This window comes from Sinohyriopsis cumingii, chromosome 10 (assembly GCF_028554795.1).
Source record: "Sinohyriopsis cumingii isolate HCF-2022 chromosome 10, ASM2855479v2, whole genome shotgun sequence".
Taxonomy (NCBI): domain Eukaryota; kingdom Metazoa; phylum Mollusca; class Bivalvia; order Unionida; family Unionidae; genus Sinohyriopsis; species Sinohyriopsis cumingii.
This window is the reverse complement of record NC_142970.1, coordinates 43136236-43156368: the sequence shown is the minus strand read 5'-3', so window position 1 is coordinate 43156368 and position 20133 is coordinate 43136236. Positions and strand designations below refer to the sequence as shown.

The following is a 20133-nucleotide window of genomic DNA, read 5'->3' as shown; positions in this document are numbered from 1 at the left end:
CAAAGCTCTGTGGTTGGAATGGGCTTGTAAATAATAGCAGATTTGTGTAAAGAAGAAGCAGCGATAATATTTAGATTAATTGTAAACTACTTCAGTATTGTGAATTGTTACAAACTAAGTTTTTTTCCCTGCAAAATGTAAAGTTTTGCAATTTTATCAATTTGGTGGTACAAGTGTTTGTTTGTCTGATACTGGGACCTTTGTGAGAAATTGAAAGTAGATACTTGGAAGATTTGTCAATGGTACATTTTTATCTAATTATTTTTTTGAAAAAGATACATTAAAATGATCACCAAATGTATTTGGAAAACATATATATATATATATATATATATATATATATATATATATATATATATATATATATATATATATATATATATATATATATATATATATATATATATATATATATATATATATATATATTTATATATATATATATATATATATATATATATATATATATATTTATATATATATATATATATATATATATATATATATATATATATATATATATATATATATATATATATATATATATATATATATATATATATATATATATATATATATATATATATATATATATATATATATATATATGTAGTTCAGTAGATTCGCCAGGTATATTTTATTCACATTATTGTATGTTTATTGCAAATTATACAGTGTTAACTCTGTCAAATATCCATATTATAAATGAATCCATTCATTTATCAGGTGGAAAATTACTTCCTAGCCATGTATGCTTAGGCAGAAAACACCAGCTGAGGTCATCTGTCCAAAACCAAATGACCAAATGGAGAGTTCATCAGTCCTATGCTACGTGTTTATGGGACAATTCTTGTCATCCCCAATCTTCCATAGACTTCTTGCTGCCTGTGTAGCTCATTGGCCCATCGCCACAAGGAAGAAAGAAGATCAACAAGAGAATATGATATTTTGTGGCTGCTGTGTTTTTCAGTTGGACCAGCCACACAAACTGATTTTGTACTTTAGAGAACATGTCATCTTTGTGAGAATCATAAGAATGGGGATCAGGGAAAAGACTCCATCTTCAAAGTTGTGCATTGAGGTCAGAGAGTTTATCACTACCAATCTCCTGAAGATTATTGGATACCTTGGTCAGAGCCTGAAATTTGAGTACTTCATACAGTGTCCCGAATACACTGGTGACAGTGTCAATAGCCTGATCCCTGTATCCCTTCTCAAAGAAAATGAAGAAGTACATTGTGATTTCCATGACAACATAATTGAGTCAGGCAAACTGTTGAACTTCTGGTTCAAAGATCAGGTAAGTACTAGTAATTATTGTGTTCAATGACAATTTATACGCGAGTTTTATTAACAATTGGAAGTACAAATGTATTGTGTTATATTGGCCCAAACGAATGTTTGAGTTTCATTTATAATTTTCATCTCTGATTAGCTTTTTAGATTTACTGGTCATAGACCACAGACCAGAAGAGCTTATGGGATGGTCTTTTGTCCATTGTCGGAAATACCTCACCTCTGTTTACACAAGTTTGTACTCTTCCAAAAGTACTTGGAGGATTGCTATGAAATTTTGCACACACACATACACACACACACAAATACACACACACACACACATTAATTTCATGCTCTAAATGAAAATGATGATGCTCATATTTAATATGGCCACCACAGTGTCATTTTGAAGATTCTGTTATAGCTACCCCTCGTAATTGGAAAGTTATGCTGATGTGTGGTCTTCATGATGAAGATCTTTTGTAATATCAAGTTGGTCCTAAATAAAAATCATGCTGGCATAATGTCCAGTATGAACCCCAAAGTGGCTATCTTGAAAATTTCGATATTTGCTCCTTCTAATTGAATGGTCTTATCAGCATGAAGTTTCACTTATTAAAAATACTTATGATTGACCAGTTTGCCCTAATTGAAAAGGATGCCAATCGGATGGCTACCAAAAGAGCCATCATGAAAGTCTTGTTATAGGTATTCCTCCTGAATATTTCTTGTGATATCTAGCTGGTCATACATGAAAATGTTGGTATACATATTCCTCCTGAATAATTATTATGATAACCAGCTGGTCATACATGAAAATGTTGGTATGCGTATTCCTCCTGAATACTTCGTATGATGTCTAGCTGGTCATACATGAAAATGGTATTACCTACACAGTCCAGTCTAGAAAGTCTCATTTTAGCTCATATCAACACGGGGTTTTACTAAGTGACTCCTGATGTCTAGTTGATACTAACTTAAATTGATTCCTCTCCTATATCCAATCATATTTGTTTATATCACTACTTATGCGGAACGAATGTATCACATTTGGGTTTCCACTGAAAGACTGTGTATGATATCAGGTTGGATGTAAATGTAAATGTGATCTGACTTCAAACATAGCTGCCATAACAGCTGTTTTGAAAATCTCATAGATGGCTGGTCATATCGACTTTAGTGTTCACTAAAAGACTTCTTATTATGTATAAATTAGTTTATGCAAAACTCTGATATAAGTATGGTTACCTTAGCACCCATCTTCAAAATATTGTTATCTTTACTCCTTCAAAACCTACAGTCATATGAAATCGGGTCTCCAAGAAGGATTTATATTTATCTTGTTGGGCTTTTCATCCAGTAGAGCATCAAGGGACTATTCTTTAAAAATTGTGTTTATTATCAAGAGAATATCTTTGATTTACATTTCTTTTATATTCCACCGACATCAGGGTATAAAGTTTTCAAGAAAGGGAGAGAGATAACGATAGCGGATTCAAAAAATATCTCATAACATTATACATTATAAAGACATTATATTCTAAAATCGACATCTTGCTAAATAATATTCCACTGAGCCAAGACATTTTTTAAAATAATTATTTTTATCAAAATTAAGAGTCTAATAATAGTTTAGACTGGAATACAATTACAAGACTTGTATATATTTGAAGGAATAATAACGTTTAATTTTGTCCTAATGATGAGTAAAACAAATATACTTAACTACAGATTAATTTTTTGTCAACGTCTAATACAGAAAATATCAAACATGCATGTACCACAAAACAAATTTAAGAACGTGTTTATACTTTCAGGGAAAACCTAGAGACCGTGATGCTTGTAAGTATATTACATTACATAATAGCTACAAATTAACATGAATATCACCTATTCTTAGCCATTATTTATCCGTTTTAGTCTCCTTTGCATCTAATATTATTGTAAGCTGGAATTCGGAGTGATAATGATGTGTTCTTTGATCAGACAGTGTTACACTCCATGTGAGCAAGGATGGGCACATGTCATGTACCTGTGTCCCATTAATGACTATGATATGGTGATTCATAAAATGAAAACTATGTGGACACTAGGAGTTTGGGGTGGGGAAGATTTCCTTGGTTTGATGCAGTAATAATCAGGATCATATGTTTAATTCTCACCTGCAGTGAACGTTATAATAAGCCTGAACTTGGTACTGCCACATGTTTTCTTGATCATCGTTTAAGTCTTGCCCACAGTAAATGGAGTAATACGCAAAACCTTGTATGACTATCAGCTGTTTCTAATCAGAATCACCTGGTTTATTCTTGCAATACAGGATACCGTCAGAATGCATTCACATGTTTGTCACGTCAGTCATTGTGCGTTCATCTATTTATTCATCCTACTATTTTGGGATGAAATATTTTTTATAGAGAAATATCTCCTGTTTTTATCACTGGTTGACCATCAGAGTTCTGGTCAGAGGTCAAGTTTACATGAGTTTCCTTAGTCAGTATAAGCAAAATATTTGCAGGCAGTTCAATTCATATTTGTACTTTATTTAGCTCACATGGCAGCTGGTCTCTGACTAGCTGACCTTATTGTATGGCCTTGCATCCACTGTATGTTGACTGTCATTTGAGAAGACATGCTTGTTACCACTTAGGTTTTCGTTTCTAGCAGATTAAATTTGTTGTATATAATTACATCATAAAGAGCTTGGATTCTTTCTTTCCAAGTTATATCTATTTTTAAAAAAATACATTTTTCTTGAAGTATGTATTAGATTTGCAAACATTTTTTCCTGTCACTCCACAAATGGCGGTGTCTTGGTTTTATTTCATGTGGTGCTTTAGGGTACAGTAAAACAATTTAGCAATATAGTGCCAAAGCAAAGTGCTTTGCCAAAAAGCACACCACGGCAGATGGCCATGGCTAGTCTTATATTAGGATCCAAGCCAACATCATTTCTGTCGTCAATCTAGCATGCTAATGAATGATCCACGATGACTCCTAGAGATGTCTTGCAAGGGCAATCCATAGTTCTGAATTATCCATCCTAATGGCAGGACGAAATTTTTATCATTCAATGGGGTGAGGTATTGGCTATGTAGTAATGGCATGTATGGAATAGCTTTATAAAAATCCCAATCAGAAACTACGTGTATTGAGGTTGATGAGAATTAGGTACAATTTTGTGGCCACCATTTAAAAACTGTTTCTGGTCATAATCTACTAATGTAACTCAACTATCCAGAATGGAGGATATGGATTTCATTAGTTTGGATGATTAAAATTACGACTATGAAGGTATTAATAAGTCAGACATAGCATCTGATGTGTATTTATACATCATTGATGTATCAAATGCAGATGATTGAAGTGATGTTGACATAGTCAATGAACTGCTAGATTTCGAGTTGATAAAGGTCAGCAATTCACACTGCCTCATTGACGTAGTGGTGAGTTAATTATCTCAAAATTTACAGATGAGATTTATTTCACATCGGCATGTAAAGCAACAATTCAACAAGTTTTAATGAGCTGTTTAACCTCGTAACATAACGCAAATGAGTTATCACAAAAAGCATGATCTGCAAGTGTTAGAAACACAGCATAAGGGGGCCCCGAGTGGTCGAATGGTCTAAAGTGCTTGCCGTTACGGATCACAACCATCTCACCTCTGTCTACGTCAGTTCGAGTCTCAGGTTCGGCCTTCGTGGGTATGTGAGAAAGCTTGCCAGCAGATTCTCGTTGGTCGGTGGTTCTTTCTGGGTTTTCCCATGTTCTTCCTCCACCATTAAATACTGGCCGCCATCTATAGCCTATCTTGTGCTCGAAAATGACGTTAAACCCCACAAAAACAACAACAACAAACACATCATAATAATTAAATACATGTTTCGAAAACAAGCATATGCATAACTTGAAATATGTGCAAGCCAAGCGTTTCAAAAGGCATTGGTTAAATTTGAATTTAGTATGTGGATACATTCACATTTTTCACAAAAGACCATCACTATTGGTAAACATTAAACTGTAAAATGAAATACAGAGGTAGGAATACAGAGAATGCTGCTTTGGAGCTGATGCACTTCTTAAAATTAATGGTGCAACCAGTAGGGCACTTGATATCACAAAAATGGGACAGATAAAGAAAATATGGTATCATAAATATTAATTGTCATCATGGTGGGTGGGTGTGCATTTTTACAGATATTACATTTAGTCTTTTCATTCCATATAATCAGTGATCAGAATGATTTAAACTTTGATTGCTCTCAGACGTGAATCTACAGAATGGCAGCTGTATATCTACATGATGTTTGCCAATCACTGAAGTTTACATCATACAAATTATTCCATACAAAACATCTTACAACTGTAAAGATCAGATTTTGCTCTTAAAGCTGTCTGTGTATAACTGAAGTGTACAAAAGGGTAAAATGGACATTGATCATTAACATATACTGCATGGCTTTACATTCTACAGACAGTCTTATATGCAGCTGTCATATAGGTAACACATGTATGATTTACAGCGCACTGTACTGCGTAGCTTCATCATCATCATCATCAGTATCTTGACCCTATGTGGTTGTCGAGGCGCTGAGCTGCTGAACATCTGACCAATTCCCTCTGCTTTTCTCGATCACGTGTCAATTCGTGTGTCTCTGCAAAAATGTTCCTGGTCCATTCCGTGATGTTGTCAGTAAACTTATTTCTCTGTCTACCTCTCCTGCACCCTGGACACTGCCCTGCCAGACGGTTGTGTATACGCTGTTGACTGTAGTGACATGGCCATACCATCTCAGCTTTCTCTTTTTGATGAGGAGGTCCTCATATTGGCCTACTTTGCACCTGATGGTGTTACACACTTCTTCATTTGTGATGGGGGCCCCGAGTGGTCTAATACACTCTCCGTTATGGATCACTGCCATCTCACCTCTGTCTGCGTCAGATCGAGTCTTGGATTCAGCCAATGTAGGTATGTGAGAAAGCTTGCCAGTAGCTTCTCGTGGGTCGGTGGTTCTTTCCAGGGTTTTCCCGGGTTCTGCATCCACCATTAATACTCGACGCCATGTATAGCCGATCGTGTTCTGAAACATGGCGTTAAACCCCACAACAACAACAACAAAAACAACATCATTTGTGATATGGTCCCAGTAAGAGATGCCACAGATGGTTCTGTAGTATCTCATTTCAAGTTTCTGGATTCTCCATTGTAATTCTGCTGTCAGGGTCCAGGCCTCACATGAATACAAAAAGATTGAGATGACTTGTGCTCGCAATAGTCTAATTTTAGTTTTCAGACAGATATTCTTGTCTCTTCAGATGGGTCTTGGCTTTGACATAGCTGCCGTTTTTTGTGCTGCTCTTGATAAAATGTTTGCTCTTGATCTTTCTTCGGTGATTATGAAACCATGATATTTGAACTGGCTCACGGTTTCCAGCTCCTGTCCTCTGACTTTAATCGTAGTTGAGATTTGTTTGCAACTATTTATCATCATCTTTGTCTTCTCAGCGCTTGTATCCATGTCACTACGGTAGCAAGCTCGTCTTCACTGCCTGCCAGCCCATCAGTGTCGTCTGCAAAGCGGATGTTGATGTTACGTCCTCCACTGCTGACTGTCCCACAGTGGTTTTCCAGGGCTTCGCCCATGATGCGCTCTAAGTAGATGTTGAAAAGCGTGGGTGACAGGAGATAGCATTGACGTACGCTGACTGTTGTTTGGAGCCAGTCTCCCACAGAAACTTGGGCAATTACTGCACTGTAGCCTTGGCGTACCAGCTGCTTCATGGTATTGGTCAAGTTTTGACCCATTTTGTACTTCTTCATTGTGACCTACAATGCCTCATGCCACACTCTGTCAAAGGCCTATTTGAAATCTATGAACACATGATAGCTGTCTTGTTGGTGTTGCTAGTACAGAACCCTGAGATTGAATATTTGTTCTGTTGTGCTTCTTCCACTCCGGAACCCGGCCTGTTCTTCAGCGATTATTTATTCTGCTTGTGGTTTCAGTCTGTTCAAGATGATCTTCAGCATAGCTGATCAAACTGATAGCTCTGTAATTTTGGCACAGCTGGAGATTGCCTTTTTGGGGAGTGTTAAAATCAATGACTGGGTCAGTTGTGTTGGCCATTCACCTGTCTGCTAGATCTTGTTGCAGATTTTTGTTAGTAGATCTATCACTGATTCCCTTCCCATTCTTGATAAGTTCAGTTGGGATGTTGTCTACTCCAGCTGCCTCCCCATTCTTCATTGCTCTTATTGCTGACTCCACCTCTTCTTTGAGAATGGGAAAATCATCATCGTTTGAGGAGTTTGGAACTGCAAGCTACTCTGGGTCTCATGTGGGCTGATTGTTGTATAGTTCTTTGCAATACTCAGTCCATCTTTCTGCAATGTCACTCACTTAGGCGCATATATATCAAAGGCCCACACAACAATATAATATGACACAAAGGGTATAATGTGCTTTTGGATTAAAGTCATATAATCAGATTTGCTAACCATATGATTCTACTGGCGAGTATTATTGGTGGTGCTGGCAAATACTTGCCAAAGTAAACAAGCCAATACATATTGTGGTAAAACCCAAAACCTTTATTAAGGAAATAGTAGTTAATGAAATAATAGCCATGATTCATGTGATGCAGTTTCTGATCCTATTAACGTTAGACTATGTTAAAAATTATTGCCATAATAAACATATTGGCTGTGTTTTTTCCATCAAACACCAGCATGCCATAGTAAATTAGTAAAGGCAACTTAAGCAAGCACATGTAATACAAATACCAAGCAGTATGTGAAAAGCTAGCAAAACTTATTATTAGGACTCACAAATGAACCATGGCCAGTTGTGGAGCAACTCCTCACAGCCAGCTACACCAACGGTAAAATAATTGAAACACTTTGCAAAACTAAAATGCCAAATAGTTCTTTAAACTCCGCCAAGGACCAGGTGGGTCAAAATATGATGTCTGTTAATGAACATGAACATCAGCATTGCGAAGAAATTATGAATGTTGATTCAGTTGAGCCAAACGCTTGAACCGTCAGACAGGAAATTGCTGTCATTAATATATGGATTCAAAGAATATAATAGATCTGTTTTGCGATTTGGTTGTTGACCCTTCTTTAATCTGATCGTTTATGTTTTGTTAATTTATTCTATGATTATACAAATTTTGTTTTTATATTTTCCCTTACAAAAACGGGTACATAATAATACATGATGTGACATCTATGCAGAATGTCAATATTTGTTGGAAATTAAAATCTCATAACATCTAAGATTTGAAAGGTGTTCATATTATTTCTCATTTCTATCTTTAGATTAATAATGAACAATTCTCAAAACTTCTATTGTTCATGACAGGACCATAAGTTTAGCTGTTAAGTACAACACGCCAAGTCAGATAGCATTGTTTGATGGAAATGCACCTTTCCCAAACATAAATTGTCCTGATCTTCTGACGCTAATATTTTATGACAGAGTTGATAATGGTTACTGCTTTGATTTCTTCTGAATATCCACTGATGTCAAGTCCATAGTATGTGGAGGCCATTTATTCTTCTAGGAGTGGCTTGAAAATATATGTAATGCCCTGATATGCAATGCAATATATCAAGGACAGCAAGGCATTCCTTTTCTTACTTGAAATACATTTATATTTCGATGATCTTGGAGCATTCGCAATGTCACCGTTCACATGTACAAAGAATTAGTAATTGTATTTCTAAAGAATTAGAAATTCATAACATTATTTATGCTAGACGTTTATTACACAAGCATTATAATTACTTTTTGCTGCATACCTTTTAGCCACACTGACACATTTGTGTGTGGTGTAAGGGTTTAAACGTGTAAATTCATTGGGTGTACACGGTTTTTAACTTGTATTAGTAACTGATGTCTGAAATGTCATACTACAATTTATGTGTATGGCTTTGCTTAAATAAACAGCTGATTTTTAAACTTCATGTCTAATTTTGTTATCAGGTGCCACCTACATTATCGATGAAATGAACTAAAACTTGCATTTTGTAGTGTATAAACAAAGAAAGTAAACCAGTTTAACTTTAGTTGCAACAAATGACAGTTGATATGCTTGCAGTTTTATTGTATAAAATCAAGCATTCATATACTATCAGACATGATCAAAACACAGATACATGAGTAAGAAATCTGCATAAATTCAATCATAAAATTCAACATTTTTTTGTCTTTCTCTAGGCAAATCAAGGTCCAGTCTAAACACCAATTGAGAGAAAAATTCTTTCAGATTTAATTGATATACCTGTTGAAATACAGTAGCTTCTAATACATCATAAAAACTACGATGAAAACAAAGTATTCTAAAACAAAATAAGCATATGCCCTCACATCTGTTGTTGGAAATAATTATGATTGTGACCCACCAGAAACAGATCAAACATTTGACAAATAAAAGAGTAAGTTAATTAGCTGTTTTAGTGTTTAATTTTAAAAAAATCATTTGAAACTGAAAAATACACAACTTTATGCACACCTTCAACACAAGGTCTAGAAGGTTTTAAATGAAATTAGTGCTGCTCATACATCCAATATGGCCACTACAGCAGCCATCTTGAAGATATTTTGTATCTTTACTCTTCCTGAATGGATGGTCATACCAACATGGAGTATTGACTGAAAGACTTTTTGTTATGCCTATTTGCATGTAAATGACAATACATTGGGACAAATCTGAAAAGCGTTTTATCACTACTTCTGATGACAAGAACATTGTATAAAAAGAAGATTTTTAGTTTGTCCTAAATGCAAATTTTGTTGATACTCCTAAATGGATGGTCATAGTCAGTGAAGGTTTTTCTCCTGTCTGGCAGGATTTCCTTACTAGTTTCTCTTTTATGAAAAAGTTGAGTATCTTGTGTATTGTTAAAATCATTGTTAATTCCCTTCAGGATGGTGTTAGAGAGTATACAGCTTAGCCTTACTAAAGATAAGTACCTATCAAAAGACCATAATTTTCTTTACTAACCGATCCGGTGGCCTAGTGGTTAGAGTGCCGGCGTCCGAAGAGGGAGGTCGTGGGTTAGATCCCCGGCCGAGGCATACCAAAGAGTTACAAAAATGGTACTTACAGCTCTCATCATTAAGAGGTTTTGTGTTAGGACTGGTCTACCTGGTGTCAGGATAATGTGAAAGGGTGGGATATCATGCTAGATGTTTACGGCTTGATGCCCCAGTGCTAGACATCATTATAAATTGCCACACTGCAGATATTATAGCGATATGACTGAAAAATTGTTAAAGCTACGTTACAAATCATAATCACACACACACACACACACACACACACACACATTACCTCTACTTAGTCATCTTCAATTACTGGATTTCAGAGGTTAGTTGGGAAAAAGGAAAAATATCTTGCCAATAACTTTTAACTTTCTATACATTTTATAATTCATTCATTGCTATGGGTAAAGGAATTTAGTCACAGCATGTGAAAGTAGCATAGATGTATGCTAACAATATTTCCAATGTGCATGCATAATTCAATACAAGTCCAGTATACGTGCTAAATGGAGAATAATGGCATGCTGGTCAGTCCGCTATTCATTTTTATTTTGAAAGTAATTGTTTAAAATTAAAGTGACAAGCATCATTAAATATCAAGCGACTTAAATGTATATTGCAACTTGTATGTATTTTTTGAAACAGTTCAGCCCTGGCAGATTTTGTGGTACAGTAATCTGTATAACTCTTAAGTTCTAAGATAAAGATATATGTAACTGTTTTATAGCTTACTCTTTCCACAACATAATAAATCTGTCTGTGCTAGATGCACAATCATCCTATTATATTAATTCTTAAAACGCGTGCATTGACCCATTCTGACTTGCTGTCATTGGGTGATGCCCAATAGGTTTTCCTTTCCTTAAATTATGTTAATGCATCAGATATGTTTCATGATACTGAATCGAGATAATTCTTCAAACAATATATTATCATCCCCATTGTGACATTTTGCTTTGGGGCATGCATATATATATATATATATATATATATATCACCCTTTCCAATCTATGGTCTATTTAACTATAGTTTTGTGATGCCAACTGAAGGCAAAGATTTGTTTAAATCTTGACAATGAAACATTTTTAATGGTGGTAGCTTCCCTATTGTAACTATTTTAACAATTGTGTTTAAAGATTAATTTTATCAGGGTTCCCACACTACCGGGAAATCATGAAAAGTCTTGAGAAATTATCATTTTTTTCCCAAACATGAAATTTCCTGGAATTTCGCAAATATTGATGAAAGTCAGGAAAAACACGGGAATTTTCCACCACCACTTAATGCCTGAAACAATCAAGTAATTGAGTCATTACTAAACTGATCGTTAGTTACATTTACCAAGTTCTAACCAATATATTCGACGGGTGCAGTATGTATGATTTGGGTGCTCACAATAAACATATGCTGAGTCAGTCCAAATGCTCAGTGGATTAGATTCATCTAGTAGACTTTTATTTTTAAAGTCAGCTCGATATCTGTATCTTTCCTTATGTGAAACCTATGAAAACCACTCTAGTATTACAAGAGGCAAACACTGGTGGCAAAGTGAAGCCGCTTACCGGATGGCCTAGCAAACTTTAAGCATTGTTAGATCGAGTGATACACACATGAAATGGATATGAATATTAATTATTTTCTCAGAAATTGTAAGTATTAAAATCGGAGTTGATGAAATGTGACCTGGTACTCACCATTTGTATTGCTAGTCGCATGAGCACACGAATCTAACAACCATATTTTCAAATGAAAAATAAAAAAGTATTAAATGAAAGTCATGTACTGTTTGTAATAAAAATACAAAAACGAAAGAACACAAATGTTCCATATTTATATATACCGAGAATAATTTTATTGTATCAGGTGACTAACACGTTGACATGTGCTCTCTGCTTGATAAATCAGTCTGCCCAGATTACTGGTTTTTAGAAACAGTATCTGACTTTCATTTAAAATAATTGAATTTCTCTACAACAACATTAAAATGGAGTTTGTTGTTAATATCACGTGACTAATGGACTTCTGATGGCATTGTTTGAGATTTGTGAAGTGACTAGTAATGCAAATGGTGTGTGCCGTGTCAGGTTTCATCAGTGCCGCAGTTTCGTCTAGTCTATCAGCAGAATAAAGACAACGATTATAATACTTGCCATTTCTGAGAAAATAAATCATTTTCCTATTGAATTCATGCAGGTATAAGCCGATATAACATAATTTTAAATTTTATAGGCCCATTGGTAAGTGACTACGATATGTTGCTACTACACTGTGGCAGCAAATTTCAAATGTTCGATATGCAATTGCAACGACCGAACACCACAACCTAAATATCCAAATATGAAAAATCAATGGGAATATTCGTAGGAAACCCGGGTTAGAAAACGGACTGCTAGTCGTTTTAAACCAAATTTGTAGCCCACATTGTTGAATCTCAGAGCTGATATGAGAAGTTTTCGTCCCTTGTATTATATATTAAAAAACGATTTGAGCCCCTATATCTATACAGGTTTGGGGACTGGTTTAACGGATTGCAAGAAGACAAGGTGATATTACAGAAATTTTAGTCATTGTTTATACAACTATTTCATTTTGAAGGTCTTTTCTCAAAATTTAAATAAACCCTTTTAAAAATGTTTTTAAATGATGAATTCTAACCAGATTGTCTTAAGGGTATTAGGTTGTTTGAAAAATCTTGTTTTTTTTTTAAATTTATTGGCACATATAAATTCAGGGTTAAACTCTCAACGTTACAAGACAAGATTCTAATTATTTGCGTTTATTGTTCTTTTTTATTATACTGTAATAGGAAATGTTTACTTTCTACGAGATGCATATATATATATATATATATATATATATATATATATTGATATTTAAAAAATATAATTGATGGTTTGAAAGGAAACAAAATTTATGTTCGTTATGTTGTACCCAGTTAGCAACATAATGCAGGTCAGGAAAATAAAGTTAGAACTTGTATTTTGTACATTGAAATGGCTTTACATACCAATGTATTAGAATATAACCAAACTTGTTTCATGTGATACATTTTGTGCTTTCTTTTGTACTTGATCAAACTAATAACCATTGAGATACTTTATACTGGATGTTTTTAATAAGCTAAGTAACAATCACGTACGTTATACTGGATGTGATTAATAAGCTAAGGACCAATCACGTACCTCATACTGGATGGGATTAATAAACTAATAACCAATCAGATACTTTATACTGGATGTGATTAATATGCTAAGAGCCAATGACATAATTTATACTGGATGTGAATAATAAGCTAACATCCAATCACATACTTTATAATGGATGCGATTTATACCAGACACACACTGCATACTAGAGCTGATTAATACACATGCAGCCAGTCAGACACTATATTCTAGAGGTGTTTACTAAGCTAATAACCAGTCTCATACTGTATAATGTATGTGATTAATTAACTAGTAGTTGCAATACAATGGTTTCTTAAAGTAGTTTGTGTCAGCCAAAGCATGACTGCACCATGAAGATGCTGTTTTAAACATAGGTCAAAACATTTCTTATTACATCATTTAAATAGACCTGAAAGCAATTAGCATTTATTGATATTCATATAAAATATAATAATCGTGGATATGTGGTTAGAAAAGGAAAATAAATATATTAAATCCACAGAAAAAGCAAATTTTCTGCATCATGCAATCTGTGCATCTTGTCATCTTGCGTCGAACAGTGTTAGAAAAATTCAGTAAAGATTCGTGTATCGTGACTTCATGTAGAACAGTATTAGTAAATTCAGTAGAAATTCATGTATCATGATTTCATATAGAATATATTTTTAGTACAATTCAGCAGAACTCCATGTGTCTTGATTTCATGCAAAATATAGTGTTAAGAAATTCAATAGAAATTGATGTGTTGTGATTTCATGTAAAATATAGTGTTGGTAAAATCAATAGAAATTCATGTGTTGCCATTTCATGGACAATATCGTGCTGTTAATTTCAATAGAACTTCATGTGTTGTGATTTCATTTACAATATATTGTTAATAAATTAATATAAATTCATGTGTTGTGATATTATGTAAAATATAGTGTTAGCAATTATAATATTAATTTCTGTGCTGTGATTCCATGCAAATAAAATAATCTTAGTAAATTCAGCAGAAATCCAGTATACTTTGTTAATATTCAGCAGAAATCCATTATACTTTGTTATTATAATCTTTGTAAATTCAGGAGAAATCCACTGTACTTTGTTAATTATAATCATACTAAATTAAGTAGAAAAATCCTCTCTTGTTTGTTGATAGTAGTCTACATAACCTGAGGTAATTGTATTTGCCATTACATTGTGTATATGTGTACTAAGTCCTTGTACAACTGTTGCCATATTTCAGCTTCTGCTGTTCCCATGCCACCTCCTCCAGCTGGTGACACAGACAGGTTCATGCGTCTGGCATATCTGTTGGTTGATGTTGGATGCAGGGTTTTGAGACAATTGTTAAGTCATCACACAGTCACCCCGACCTGCACTTTGGACCAGTATCTTGCCAAAAACAGGAATACCATTAACAGTCTTCTTAAACGAAAAGTGTTACACCAGTCTCAGTTGGATATCCTGTTTCCACCAAATAGAGGCAATACAAACATAGACGACTATGATGTCACACTTCTTTCCGCTCTCTTTAACAATATTGTACCTTCCCTGACTCAGCAGGAAAAGGACATGATTAAACATTTGCGAGAAGACAGGAACAACCTGTATGGACATGCTAAGTCATGCAAGATGAATGCCATGGAGTATCAGACCTGCTGGAATAGCATCAGCTCAACATTGACAACCCTCAGTCAGCAGTGTGGAGACCCCAATTTTCAGAATGATATATCACAGGAAATTCAGCACATTCAAGTTTCAGCAATCCCTACTGGATCATATCTGGATATCCTTAAGACGTGGTTTAGCACAATAGAAACAGTTAAGGGATCCGTAGGAACTGCTGAAGGTGAAATTCAGGCTTTGAAATCTAGGGTAGAAGCTCTAGAGCTGAAGAAAACAAAAGATGAGGGTGAGGGAAAATAATGGAGAAAAATCCATCAGTATAAGAAAGCAATATATACGAGACAGAAACTTTGACAAAACGATTCTACTGATTTAAATGGTCTTAAAGAATTATTTGCAGACAGGAAATATTGAGTTTGGAAGGAAATTCAGTGGCATACAATTACATACACCAGATCTGTAGTATGATTCAGAAACCATTCCACTTGTTTGTAAATATCATCTTTTTGGATATAGTTATACATATGGTGGAATGACTGTGAGCTTGATACAGAAGAATCAGCAATATATATTCAGTCCTACCTCAACAAATCAAACAGATGGTTTGGTTCAAGGATCTGACTCCAAAATATACCCTAGATACATTAGTAAATCACATAAATTAAACTAAGTCACTGACTGTCATTACTTTAAACAAGCATTCGCAGAATTCATTTTAATTCATAACAATGTGAAACCATTGAATTGAAAGATTACTAAGTCACATACTGTTATGCCTTTCATCTGAAGAAACCACCTCAGTGAAGTGAGCCATTAAAGGAAAATTTTAAGAACAAGTCTTAAGCATGAGTTCTTCAAAGCAAGAAACAGTTCTGGGAAAGTAATCAACAAACATACAAGAACTGGACAATAAGGAATAATCTGAGACAACTTGTACAAGCTCAAGAAAGAATATATCCAGGCTGACTGAATAGCATGCATGTTCTTGATACTTGATTGGAAGGAACTATTTCTATCAGGTAGTTAACAAATATTCAGACCCTGAGTCAGGACATATTCCAATTTACTTGAGAAACTGGTTAAAGTCCTGGACTACGTGAACCTCTCTTATGGAGGAAATGTGTGGAACATACAACATTAACAGTTTATATTTTTCTTAAGGTTAAACCAGTATATTTCTTTGACAACTGATTAAACTTGAAGAGTTTTTTTGTTGACTACTGATTGAAATGGTTTAGATTGTGTGTTTTCTGCCAGCAGAACAGTTGACTCATGAGCATGAAAACTTAGGGTATGACTTTCTAAACCATGGACCAGTTAGTAAATTGCAGTAGAAATCGTGATTTTTGGCATAAAAAAAAAATTGGAGAACAATTTAATTTGATAACAATTAATTTATCAGTTTGTGTACATAACACATCGCTTGCTGATTAACTGACTGTTTTATTGTTTGAATATAAAAATAATACTCAAGCATTGATGTTTTTGTTTGAATTCTTACAACCTAAGACATCATTCAGAGATGAAGTTGTGCTTCTGTAATTAAAATATTCAGGATAGCAGATATTTTTTTAATTTGTATCTGATTGCTAGTTGACTGTTTATTAATTAAATTATGTAGTATTTGTAACGTCACTGCTGAAGAATTTTATGATAGAAAACACTGCAAAGTTAAACTGTAATATGTATTACTACAAATGTGTGCTAACTGTCATAGTATTATTGCTACTATGTGCTAACTGTAATAGGTATTATTGCTACTTTGTGCTAACTGTAGTAGGTATTACTGATAGTGTGTGCTAACTTTAATTGGTATCACTGCTACTGTGTGCAAGCTGTTGTAGGTATTAAAGCTACTATGTGCTAACTGTAATAGGTATACATGCTAATGTGTGCTATCTGTAATAGGTATTACTACCACTGTGTGCTAACTATAATATTATTATTGCTACTATGTGCTAACTGTAGTAGGTATTACTGATGGTGTGTGCTAACTTTAATTGGTATTACTGTTACTGTGTGCAAGCTGTTGTAGGTATTAATGCTACTATGTGCTAACTGTAATAGGTATACATGTTAATGTGTGCTATCTGTGATAGGTATTATTACTATTGTATTCTAACGGTAATAGGTATTACTACTACTGTATGCTAAATTTAATTTGTATTACTGCTACTGTGTGATAACTGTAATAGGTATTAATGCTAATGAGTGCTACCTGATATAGGTATTACTGCTATTGTATGCTAACGGTAATATGTATTAATGCTACTGTATGCTAGCTTTAATTGTTATTACTGCTACTGTGTGCAAGCTGGAATAGGTATTAATGCTACTATATGCTAAACGTAATAGGTATTACTGCTACTGTGTGCTAACTGTAATAGGTATTAATGCTACTATATGATAACTGTAATAGGTATTAATGCTACTATATGATAACTGTAATACGTGTTACTGCTACTGTATGATAAATATAATAGTTATTACTGCGATTGTGTGCTAACTGTATTAGGTATTAATGTTATTGTGGACACCTCCGGTGGACTAGTGATTAGAGCGTCCTCCTCGGAAGCGGGATGTCATGGGTTCAAACTCCGGCCAAGTCATACCAAAGACTTACAAATATGGTAATAACAGCTGCCTCGCTGGACCCTCAGCATTAAGAGGTTAGTGTTACGATTGGTTAGCCTGATGTCGGGATAATGTTACTCAGTAGGACATCATGCTACATATGTGGCATGATGCCCCAGTGCTAGACATCGCTATAAACTGCCACACTGCAGACATCATACCGATATGACTGAATTTTTTAAAAGCGAAGTTAAAAACAATAATCACACACACACTGTTATTGTGTGCAAATTGTAATAGGTATTACTACTGTTTGCTAACTGTAATAGGTATTGCTGCTACTGTGTGATAACTGTAATAGGTATTACTGTTACTGTGTGCTAACTGTAATAGGCATTGCTGCTGTGTGCTAACTGGAATATATATTACTGCTACTGTGTGCTAACTGTAATAGGCAGTACTGCCATGGTATGCTAACTGTAATAGGTATTACTGCCATGGTATACTAACTGCAATAGGTATTACTGCTATGGTGTGCTAACTGTAATAGATATTACTGCTAATGTGTGCTAACTGTATTATGAATTACTGCTACTGTGTGCTTACTGTAATATGTATTTCTGCTGTGTGCTAACTGGAATATATATTACTGCTACTGTGTGCTAACTGTAATAGGCATTACTGCCATGGTATGCTAATTGTAATAGGTATTACTGCTACTGTATGCAAACTGTAATGGGTAATATTACTACTATATGCAATATGTAACATGCAGTACTGCTAATGTATGACAACTGTAACGGGCCAAGGCTTTTGCTGCATCTTGCGCTTTTCCTCTTTGGATGCAGTCCTGACTAGGAGGTAATGTATGACTGTTAATAACATGTAGTTTTTACCTCTGCTGGTCATATGTCAGAAGAGCTTATGGGGTATTATGTTGTCCATATCTGTCCATCCATATGTACAAGTTGCAATACAGGATACCGTCAGAATGTATTCACATGTTTGTCACGTCAGTCATTGTGCGTTCATCTATTTATTCATCCTACTATTTTGGGATGAAATATTTTTTATAGAGAAATATCTCCTGTTTTTATCACTGGTTGACCATCAGAGTTCTGGTCAGAGGTCAAGTTTACATGAGTTTCCTTAGTCAGTATAAGCAAAATATTTGCAGGCAGTTCAATTCATATTTGTACTTTATTTAGCTCACATGGCAGCTGGTCTCTGACTAGCTGACCTTATTGTATGGCCTTGCATCCACTGTATGTTGACTGTCATTTGAGAAGACATGCTTGTTACCACTTAGGTTTTCGTTTCTAGCAGATTAAATTTGTTGTATATAATTACATCATAAAGAGCTTGGATTCTTTCTTTCCAAGTTATATCTATTTTTAAAAAAATACATTTTTCTTGAAGTATGTATTAGATTTGCAAACATTTTTTCCTGTCACTCCACAAATGGCGGTGTCTTGGTTTTATTTCATGTGGTGCTTTAGGGTACAGTAAAACAATTTAGCAATATAGTGCCAAAGCAAAGTGCTTTGCCAAAAAGCACACCACGGCAGATGGCCATGGCTAGTCTTATATTAGGATCCAAGCCAACATCATTTCTGTCGTCAATCTAGCATGCTAATGAATGATCCACGATGACTCCTAGAGATGTCTTGCAAGGGCAATCCATAGTTCTGAATTATCCATCCTAATGGCAGGACGAAATTTTTATCATTCAATGGGGTGAGGTATTGGCTATGTAGTAATGGCATGTATGGAATAGCTTTATAAAAATCCCAATCAGAAACTACGTGTATTGAGGTTGATGAGAATTAGGTACAATTTTGTGGCCACCATTTAAAAACTGTTTCTGGTCATAATCTACTAATGTAACTCAACTATCCAGAATGGAGGATATGGATTTCATTAGTTTGGATGATTAAAATTACGACTATGAAGGTATTAATAAGTCAGACATAGCATCTGATGTGTATTTATACATCATTGATGTATCAAATGCAGATGATTGAAGTGATGTTGACATAGTCAATGAACTGCTAGATTTCGAGTTGATAAAGGTCAGCAATTCACACTGCCTCATTGACGTAGTGGTGAGTTAATTATCTCAAAATTTACAGATGAGATTTATTTCACATCGGCATGTAAAGCAACAATTCAACAAGTTTTAATGAGCTGTTTAACCTCGTAACATAACGCAAATGAGTTATCACAAAAGCATGATCTGCAAGTGTTAGAAACACAGCATAAGGGGGCCCCGAGTGGTCGAATGGTCTAAAGTGCTTGCCGTTACGGATCACAACCATCTCACCTCTGTCTACGTCAGTTCGAGTCTCAGGTTCGGCCTTCGTGGGTATGTGAGAAAGCTTGCCAGCAGCTTCTCGTTGGTCGGTGGTTCTTTCTGGGTTTTCCCATGTTCTTCCTCCACCATTAAA

At 34.8% G+C, this 20133-nt stretch overlaps 2 protein-coding genes across 6 annotated transcripts in view; both read left to right on the top strand.

Annotated features, from left to right (window-relative positions):
• The window catches only part of LOC149789940 (uncharacterized), a 108217-nt gene extending 107355 nt beyond the window's left edge, over positions 1-862 (top strand). For all 5 annotated transcript variants that reach the window (XM_089972016.1, XM_089972012.1, XM_089972015.1 and 2 more), the window contains one exon: positions 727-862. In XM_089972016.1, the coding sequence (XP_089828142.1) occupies positions 727-759 (33 nt within the window). In that variant the 3' untranslated portion in view covers positions 760-862. The remainder of the gene's footprint in view (positions 1-726) is intronic.
• LOC149789939 (uncharacterized) lies at positions 806-19906 on the top strand. Its single transcript, XM_089972017.1, has 3 exons — positions 806-1300; positions 3096-3120; positions 14730-19906. The coding sequence occupies exons 1-3, from the start codon at positions 806-808 to the stop codon at positions 15410-15412; spliced, it is 1203 nt and encodes a 400-aa protein (XP_089828143.1). The 3' UTR covers positions 15413-19906.
• Positions 19907-20133: the final 227 nt, after the last annotated feature.